The 9,782-nt window shown below is 40.9% G+C and overlaps 1 protein-coding gene across 3 annotated transcripts; it reads left to right on the top strand.

Annotated features, from left to right (window-relative positions):
- Positions 1–361: 361 nt before the first annotated feature.
- Positions 362–9,473, top strand: LOC112879838 (helicase-like transcription factor CHR28). 3 transcript variants are annotated; one of them, XM_025944252.1, is made up of 12 exons: positions 362–662; positions 746–842; positions 1,930–2,734; positions 2,852–3,024; positions 4,260–4,331; positions 4,420–4,494; positions 4,582–5,557; positions 6,087–6,217; positions 6,542–6,763; positions 7,472–7,972; positions 8,077–8,286; positions 8,944–9,473. In XM_025944252.1, exons 3-12 carry the CDS (start codon positions 2,092–2,094, stop codon positions 9,046–9,048), a joined length of 3,108 nt encoding a protein of 1,035 aa, XP_025800037.1. In that variant the 5' UTR covers positions 362–662; positions 746–842; positions 1,930–2,091; the 3' UTR covers positions 9,049–9,473. The 3 variants fall into 3 exon arrangements, with proteins under 3 accessions (XP_025800037.1, XP_025800038.1, XP_025800039.1); XM_025944254.1 differs by lacking the exons at positions 362–662; positions 746–842 and having other exon boundaries at positions 2,413–2,554; positions 2,634–2,734; XM_025944253.1 differs by lacking the exons at positions 362–662; positions 746–842 and having other exon boundaries at positions 1,904–2,734.
- The last annotated feature ends 309 nt before the right edge of the window (positions 9,474–9,782 follow it).

Here is a 9,782-nt window from a genome sequence, read left to right as displayed (position 1 = left end):
TAGAGACTCAAGCGACTCTCACAAATACGATGGGTCACTATAGCATACGGCTATAGGCTTTTCTCCCCCAACGATTAAGGCCATATTAATATTAATGATATACTCCTATAGTAGCAATTTAGTCTCGCCTAAACTCTGCTCGAATATACAAGGGTTGGATCCTACTATGGTAGTTAAATTAGGATAAGATTATTAGAAACTGCAAAATCAACTGCTGATTATTAAAAAATATATATTTATCGGAGAACGACCGGAGATGATCTTATTTTCGTTAATTAGCATGCTAGTTAGGATTTTCTGAGTTTTCAGCAGCGGGATCCCCGCCTAGGAAGCAGGTTCTAAATCTAAACGAAGATCAAAAAAAGAGAAAAAGAAAATCCCCTCCCAGGTTCTTCTATCTACGCCGGCGGCGTCCCTCCCCTCCCTCTCTTCTCACCCCATCGCCGCCACCCTCTGACCAACTCCCGATCCAGCGAGCGAGCGTCGCGCATCCGCCTCCACGCGATAAGCCCCGCCGGCCGACGACGAGCCCCAACGGCGGCGCGGCCAGGGTTTCCTCGAGCCCACGCCGTCGCCCGCCGACAAGGCCCAAAACCGCCGAACCCCGACGCTGCCAACCTCCGGCCGTCGTTTCCTCCATCCGCAACTGTTTGTACACCGAGGTAAATTCGCGCCCCGAGCCCTACCTCGAACCCTCCCCTTCCTTGCCGTTTGGATCTGACGGATTGTGTGGTGGTCGTCACAGGCAGCCTCCGCCGCGCACTTCCGCCCACAACCTCCTCCCATCCAAGCACAGCGGGCCGACGACCCCCATCTCCTGTCCCAAAGGCACTAGAACGCAGGTAGCATCTGCAGCCGCTTGCCATTCTCCCTCTCCCCTTCCCGCTGATTAATCCCCTTCTGTTCTCCCTTGCACATGCACGTGTTTATTTTGCTTCCACAATCCGCATAGCCCCAAACTTTCTTCTTGTCATATGATTTCCTTTGATTTCATCTTTAATTGATCAACTGGCGAAGTTAATTTAGTGTCTCTTTGATTTCCACCATAGGACTTGCTGGTAGATGATTAAGTCACGGATGCAATATGTTTTCCAAAAAAAAACCTGGGATTCAAATCAACTGAGCCCCCTTACTGTGGCAGGGCGGGAAATTTTTGCGGGTTCGGGCGTGCCTCACATAGTCACATGCCTGATTGGCTGATCCCGTGCTGAGTGCATTGCATGACACATTAGCCAGAAATGATGAAAGCCCCAACGCCAGATGTCTGCAAAATGGCAGGCTGTGCCAGGAAACCTGCCCCTTTTATTGGTTTCCCTGGATGATGGTGTGTGGGCATATGATTTATCTAATGCCCCTTTTATAATTGTTTCTAATTCCACAAGTGTAGTTTATCTGTCCCGTAATCTTAAATTCAGTAGTGAACAAACTTTAGTCAATGCAAAAAATCATATCAGATAAGAACCAAGGGCATAATGCATAAGTTTTATCTTAGGAACCCAACTGTCTCAAGAGTTTGCGTGAAAGCAAAGTTCATATTGAAAATGCCTTTCTGGGTATGTAAAACATAATCAGATTCTTGAATCACTTCTAGAAACTGAAAAAGGACGATCTCCAAAGGAAGCGGTTACTCGTGGTTCTGGGCTGCCACTCATGCTATTCCTGCCCAGTATAGTGGGATTGATTGGGCAAGCACATTTTGTGAAACTTAGTCTGTATTATCATATCCTTCTAGAATGACTGTTGGAGTGTTGAGTTGAACACATCTTTAATACTGTAGGTTAATTTTGGTGATTGAGTGTTTCTAATTTTCAGAAAGAAAACCTTTTTTCTTCCTTATTATCATGGATAACGCTTGCATGCAATTATTGCTGTTTTATTCTGCGAAAACTTGTAATTTACTCAGGTCCAAAAAAAATGATCCACTTACAGGTTAACTATCATAGTGAAGACTGAAGAGCCTCTTTAGCATGCCAATCATTCACAAAACTTAGCAAGTGGTGTTGAATATGTCAAGATAGGAATCAAGCCATCGGTCCAGGCGTGTTAACATGTTAAGGACAACGAACTCCTGATTACACATATACGTTGCACATGCTAGCTGGCAATATGAACAACGACAATATTATTGACTTGATCTCAGATAGTGATGATGATTTTGACCAGCAGACAGCTTCTACAATCACAAGTTTTGGTCAGAATGGTGAAGGGCTTGTTCCAATCAGTTTTGAGGATGAGGATTGGCAGAGGGGTGCTCCTGCCCCATCTTCTTCAAGGCATACTCATAACAATAATGGTCAATACAGGACTCTACCACCATCTTTTACAAATGGTAGACCTACGGAGAGTGCTCGTTATACATTTGGTTCAGGGGACATGACTCGTCCCCATCCTTCTTATATGGCTGCGCGACATGATTCTGCAAGGGGCCTTTCTGTTTCGAACAGAGTTGACAGTGTAGGGGAAAAACACGCCAGTTCCGCTGCAGATGCAAATGACAACAGCAAGAGGGTTCTTCCATCTTCTTTTTCCAATGGCAACACATCAAAATTTACAGGTGCAAATGTTGCTAGTGCGACACGCAAGCTCCCACCACTTTCTACTGATAGAAACTCACAAAATTTGGGTGAAAACAGAATGGGAACAAATATGACCAATGGAAATGTGCATCCTTCATCTTCAAGGATGGCAATAGGAAGTTTTAGTGCGAGCAATACCCAGAGAGAGAATGATGATGGTACGTACAGCTAGCCTCATGTTATTCTACTTTGGTAATTCCAAATGATGCTATCTGGTGCAGGTTTCCTGTAGCAAGATAAATGCTTATCCTCATTTAATATTGAGTTATTGACAGATGATGTTATTGTTTATGGAGGCCCTAGCTCACATAGGGTACTGCCTTCATCGTTTGGTGTCAGCAATTCTAATAACAGTGAAGTTAACGGCTTTGGTGCACAAGGTCGCCTGAATCCAGAAAATAGGATTTTGGATTCTGATGAGAGAGCAGTATATCAGGAAGCCCTGCAGGTACAGTGTGACATGTAAATGCTGCTTGCTTCCTGCCCAGATAATAGTGTGACATGCTGAATCCAGTAGCAGTGTCTATACGCTTGCGTTATAAATTTATTCCCTTTTCTTCCCTTTGTGGATTGTATCGCTGGCAATTTTTATACAATATAACTATCAATACCCTCTACACCTTGTGAATTGCCTGACTTGACTTGGTAAATCAGTGGGGATATCTACTATACTTTCCCTCTTCACTGAAAAGGATACTCAATATATAGTTTCTACTGGTTATAGAAAGAATCACATATAGTTACCTCGTGTTTACATGTACCAGTATTATTTAAAGCACTTCTTTCAAAGAAACCAAATGCATCTTCTAACCTTTTGAATTTGAATATACACGCAAATACTTATCTGTCGTTTTTTATCGGCTAATTGTTATGTTGTGACACCAGTCAAATTATCTAAATTCTTTGCATGTTTATTTCTTTGAACAGAAAAAGGAGTTGTGAAAATCTAGCATTTTTTAAGCAGATCAGACTGTTGCTTTACAAATTTATTGTCTAATGGTTGATCCTTTCCTATTTTCTTCTATGTGACCTTGCCATATTTTCTGCTATTGGAAACGGAACAATATTTCCTGTTGCAACATGGTTTAGAGAAATATGACTAAACACCAAAATATTTGGAAGTGGTTTTACCAATTAAGATTGCCATTTGTCATGTACAATGCAAATGCCTGAAAGTTTGTACATGCAGCGTGTCTATCTTCTGAGGTTCTCATTTTGCTCCTCAAATTATTTTATGATCCGTACTTCACCGAAAAACAAGTTCAACCTCCACCTTTTCACCAGTTCTGTAGCAGAAAAGAATAATTGGAATTGGTGGCATTATACTTTATCCAATGAAGTCAGATTCTGTAAAGCTGATGGTACCTATTTCTTATTTTAGTCAGAATTGTTTTATAAACATCTTAGCAGTTATGAACTTATGATTGCCATTTACAAATCTAGTTTGAAGTATTCCATCACATTCTCTAAACACAAATGCCCATTTTGACTGTTGAAGAAGGCGTGCATGTTTTTTCTTTCGTAATTAAGACAGTTTGTTTACGTTTTTCTTTCTCAAATCATGGTATGTTTCCCCAGAAGGAATTATATCCTTAAGTAATCCAGGTAAAGCTGCTTTATCTATTGCCCATCAGTTTGACTCTGCTCTGTGAATGACATTGCTTTTCAAAATATGTTATGCAGCATATTAGTCGGGAAAAAAGGGAAGATGATCTGCCTGAGGGAGTGCTAACAGTACCTCTCCTTAAGCATCAGGTATATGAATCTTGTCGATCTTTCTATTATATGCCAGTTTCATATATGCTGGATATCATGTTCCTTACACATCTTTATTGCTTGAAAGAAAATGGCATTAGCTTGGATGGTTTCAAAGGAGAATAGCTCACATTGTGCTGGTGGGATTCTTGCAGATGACCAGGTTGTTTCTGATTTCCAAAGTTGTTCGTAAGCAATTTATTCCTTAGCACTTTTCTATTCTAACAGAAAAGCAGTTGTCATGTAACAGGGCCTTGGCAAAACTGTGTCTACTATTGCCCTTATACAAAAGGAGAGGAGTCAACAATCTAAGTTCATGTCTGTTGATTCGGATCGTTTGAAATCTGAAGCACTAAATCTTGATGAAGATGATGAAGGAGAACAAACTGTGAATGATGAACCCAAGAAGGACCAAGGGGTTATTTCATTGTCAACAGCTGCTGGCACTAGTAGTGTTGTGCCATGTGTCAGTCAACCCAATAATGTTCTGGATAAAATGGACGAAAGCAAAGTTGAACGCAAAAAGAAGGCTAAAGCATGCACATCATCTGTATCCACCACGCGGTCCATGACAAGGCCGGCTGCAGGTACTCTAGTAGTATGCCCTGCTAGCGTTCTTAAGCAGTGGGCTAATGAATTGACTGACAAGGTTAGTGAAAGTGCTAAATTATCTGTTCTAGTCTACCATGGTGGTTTGAGGACCAAAGATCCAAGTGAGCTGGCAAAATACGATGTGGTTGTGACTACATATACAATTGTGGCCAATGAAGTACCTAAACAGATCGCTGATGATGACTCAGATCAAAAGAACAGTGAAGAACCTTCAGCTGGCAATAAAAGAAAACCACCATCAAATGCAAAGAGCAAGTCTAAGAAAAAGAAGAAGAGACTTGACTCAGACTTTGACCTTGACAGTGGCCCAATTGCGAGGGTACGGTGGTTTAGGGTTGTGCTTGATGAAGCTCAGACAATAAAAAACTACCGAACTATAGTGGCCAGAGCATGTTGTGGGCTAAGAGCAAAAAGGAGATGGTGCCTATCAGGAACACCTATACAAAATGCAATTGATGAACTGTTCAGCTATTTTCGTTTCTTGAAATATGATCCATATTCCACATTTAACTCATTTTGCACAATGATAAAGCACCCAATTGCCAGAGATGCAGTTCTTGGGTATAAGAAACTTCAAGCTGTGTTGAGGGTGGTTCTCCTGCGTCGTACAAAAGGTGATAAATGCATTTTTACTGCGCGTACCTGTCTTTAGCTCTAGTTTATATCACTGCACTTAAATGCTCTTTTCTACTGCTGCTCCTGGCATTGTTTATTGCTACTGAACATGTGAAGAGGTTTATTGAAATTTGTTTCTGCATGTGGTTACATGTGTCTTCTGTTACATTCCGTTTCGAATAAATTCATTTAGAATATGGGCATTGGAAAAACACTAAAACTATGTCTTTAAGGCTTTAAGCTCCTTAACTGAGGTGAAGATAGCAGAAAGCTATAATGTTTCTTGTTCTGCAAGTATTATAGAACCCCTTACTATTTTATCCGGCATTGTTGTCTTTTCTTTAGCCGACCCAACTTGCTTGGGACTGAAAGGCTTTGTTGCTGTTGTGATTGACATCTTTTCTTTTCTACTTGTCTGTGTTCATTTGTTACGTTATGACTCCTTTTGTTGAGTGCATGTGGACTTAGTTCTATGTTCCATTAGTTTAAAATCTATATTGATGATTGGATGATATCTTTTTCATATAGAAACTCTGATTAATGGAGTACCAATCATAAATTTACCTCCGAAGACAATTAATCTGAATAAAGTAGATTTCTCACATGAGGAGCGGTCCTTCTATTTGACACTGGAAGAACGTTCTCGGCAACAGTTCAAGGTTGGTTAAATCCTAACTCGACTTCCTTTTTGTTGTTGGTTTCTAGCCTTGATGCTGCTACTTTTTCTCAAATCTTGTTGGTTAGTCCTTGTCCTATAGTTCACACATGTTCAACATCTATTTGAATTGCCTTATGAATTCAAGCTTCTTCTATACTTAATCCATACTTATTCCATCTGTTTCTGTAGATATAAAGATGTAAAGTGTAGTAGTTTTGAGGTGGATTTTATTTTGATCAGTAATTAAATATTTGCATCTCATTTTGGTGATTGGAAATATTGAAAGCAATTGTCTGGATACTGATATGCTGCCTGCCAATTTCAGGCATTCGCTGCGGCTGGGACACTCAAACAAAACTATGCAAACATCCTTTTAATGTTGTTACGGCTTCGGCAAGCCTGTGATCATCCTCTTCTTGTGAAGGGTAATCAGTCAGAATATGGAGGTGATGGTTCTATAGAAATGGCAAAGCAACTTCCAAAGGAAATGGTGATAGATTTGCTTGCAAAAGTGGAAGTGGGATCTGCGCTTTGTACCTTATGCAATGTAAGCATTCTGATCTCTCACCACCATTTTGGTGCTCACATGTTTTCTATCTCCTTTTCCCTTTTTGGGTGTAATCATACTAATTTTTGTGTACTACTGAATGAGTCTTCCCCCAAATATAGATTCTCTACATTAGCTCCACCTGAATTTGGATATATATACTTGTTTACTTTTAAAGTTCTGAAAAATGATTCAAATATCTTTTTTTGCAAAAAATAAATTGATATATGCTTTCGCAAAGGAGTCTTATCTATTGTCCTACATTTACAGTTCACATATGAGCATATTTTTGCACAAATATTTGTAGATTAACATTTTTAACATGATGTATCTTTATAATTTTGTTCAGAGAATTGAACAATCAAACTTAGGTCTACACCCACATATTAGAACTGCATTTCAAGTGAACCCACTTTTTTATGAATCTAGTCCATCCAAACCTCATCTAATGGTTCGTTTTAGAAGTATGCATTATTGGACATGCACCAGATGATTGGGCCAGGTTCCAGGGTCCAGGTCTAACTTTACCTAGGATGATCGGGCCAGGTAGCACACATTTAGTCAAGATCTTTCTCGTTTTCTGCATGCACATGCTATTGCAATCACTGATTTCATTCGAATTTTCATTTTTTTAAGAAAAATATGTTGCACTTGTAGGTCCTTCAATCTCATTTTTTATGCCTGCAACCAAATTATGTTTTTTTGCAGGACCCACCTGAGGATGCTGTTGTGACGATTTGTGGTCATGTTTTCTGCTATCAATGTATACATGAACGGATAACTACTGATGAGAATATGTGTCCTGCCCCTAATTGCAGTAAGACATTAAGTCTTGAATCATTATTTTCATCAGGTGCATTAAGGATTTGCATCTCTGGCAAATCTAGTTCTGCAGGATCAAGTTCATCAGCAGATAATGAGTCATCTTCAATCAGTCAAAGCAGCTACGTCTCCTCCAAGATACAAGCAGCCATTGATATACTAAATTCTATCATCAACACAGATGCCCTTACTGAAAGTGATACTGTGGAATCAAATCGAAGTCGAGTAGCCCCAGCGAAAGCGATTGTCTTCTCTCAGTGGACTGGCATGTTGGATTTGCTGGAGCTTTCACTGAATACCAATCTTATACAGTACAGGAGACTAGATGGAACGATGTCTCTCAACTTAAGAGATAAAGCAGTGAAGGATTTTAACACTGACCCAGAGGTAGTTTTGTTCTGTTTGTTCCTTTCACGCCTTAATTTCTTTTACATCTGCAGACATTCATTCAATATCTGTACTAAAAAGAACCTTTTTTCTCTTTTTTCCAGGTCAGAGTTATGATTATGTCACTGAAAGCAGGTAATCTTGGTCTCAACATGGTTGCTGCTTGCCACGTAATTCTCCTTGATCTCTGGTGGAACCCTTATGCCGAGGACCAGGCAGTGGATAGGGCACATAGAATTGGGCAGACTCGTCCTGTCACTGTATCTCGCTTGACTGTTAAAGACACAGTGGAAGATCGTATTTTAGCGTTACAGGTAATTACTCTGAAAGTTTGCTGAGATGCATTCTCAACTATTAGAGGTCCTGTACCTAACTATTGTTCTTATAGTTTTGTTTAGAGTATGAGAATTATGCAATACAATTAGATGCTCCAAGTAATGAATCTAGTAACATCATTTCTATGTTGTCAACTTTTTCGAATTTTTTGTAGTCAAAGTTAAAAATGTTCCACTTAGGATAAATCTAATCTAAAAGTGCTTATATCTGTGGACAGAGGGAATTTTTCCTATACTCGCTTGATGTTTAGTTGGTTGTCCAATCTGGTTTGTGAGAAAAATTGTTTGATAGGTGCTCAAATCATGTCTAGCTTGTCATTGAATCATGTCTAGAAAATTGCTTGATGGCTAAGAAATGAAACAGGATAGTGACTGAAACTGATTGCTTTATCAATGTAAATTGATCTTTGAGAACTTTAAGTTAGCTGAGAACTGTGTAAAGAGAAGCAAGCGGCAGCTCAGGTTTACTATGGCACTTCCTGCTACCCTTAGAGCTGAACGGCTATATTCTACTTAGCAATTCTGGACTATTATATTTCTAGTTCTGATTAAGTCCTCATCATGGAACCAACCTTGGTACTAATATTACTTGTAAAATTTACTGCCGTTTTTCTTATCCATGTTCCCATTGAACAGGAGGAAAAGAGAGCTATGGTCAGCTCTGCTTTCGGCGAAGACAAATCCGGTGGCCACACGACTCGGCTCACTGTGGAAGACTTGCGGTACCTATTTAAGATATAATTTGGAGGGACTCTTCGATGCCTCTGGTGACAGACGACTGACGGCATTCTGTACCCTGTAATCTTATTAATCTGGCAAGCGACACTTGTGTCACCTTGGAGCTGAGGCACCGTGGCCTGTGGGTCCATATCTCCTCCCCCGCCCCCTGCCACAGCTCCAGTTTTGCCCTGCTCAGATGGCTAGATGTGTAATTTTTGAGCTAGATAGGCTGTGTAATATAACCCCCAGGCTTGTAGGAGAGTTCTGCTATGCTGTCCCATTCTCCCGGTGATAAGTCTGGAGGACCAGCCCGGTGTGTATATATTCACCTATAGTGTTGCTAACTCGCTGTGCTGTTTTAACTTGGAGAAATGCTTGCTGTACTGCAGCTACACCAACCGGCAGTGAGAGGTCCTTTTGTACAGTAAATTTTGTTCCATTTGCCATTTTGCAGCGTAACCAGGACCCGCTGACGCGAGCAGAGCATCTCCATTCGCTGGTGGGTCCCACTTAATCCGGGCCGCACGAATCAGCCAGTTGCCCTCGCGGCCCGATGCATTTATATGTGGTCTCTCCTCTTCCACCACCTTCCAGTTTGAATTTTAAATTTCTTCTTCCACCTACGCTACCACGAACCGCATCCGCCTCAAAGCCGAGGCCAAGCCTGGCGAACTGTTGCTTGCGTGTTCGGATGCAGACACATGGTCGCCTGCATCTGGCGGAGGTGTCTGACAAGACCACCCAACGCACCGAGG

This window comes from Panicum hallii, chromosome 2, assembly GCF_002211085.1.
Source record: "Panicum hallii strain FIL2 chromosome 2, PHallii_v3.1, whole genome shotgun sequence".
Classification (NCBI taxonomy): domain Eukaryota; kingdom Viridiplantae; phylum Streptophyta; class Magnoliopsida; order Poales; family Poaceae; genus Panicum; species Panicum hallii.
Note: the sequence above shows the minus strand (reverse complement) of the source record. Positions and strands in the feature narration are given on the sequence as shown.

What these genes read in the sequence shown, in the direction of transcription:
- LOC112879838 (XM_025944252.1), top strand. Translation starts at nt 2,092, where the DNA reads ATGCTAGCTGGCAATATGAACAACGACAATATTATTGACTTGATCTCA. An exon ending in TATATCAGGAAGCCCTGCAG is followed by an intron (nt 3,025 to 4,259) that starts GTACAGTGTGAC and finishes TATGTTATGCAG; the next exon opens with CATATTAGTCGGGAAAAAAG. An exon ending in TCTCCTGCGTCGTACAAAAG is followed by an intron (nt 5,558 to 6,086) that starts GTGATAAATGCA and finishes TTTTTCATATAG; the next exon opens with AAACTCTGATTAATGGAGTA.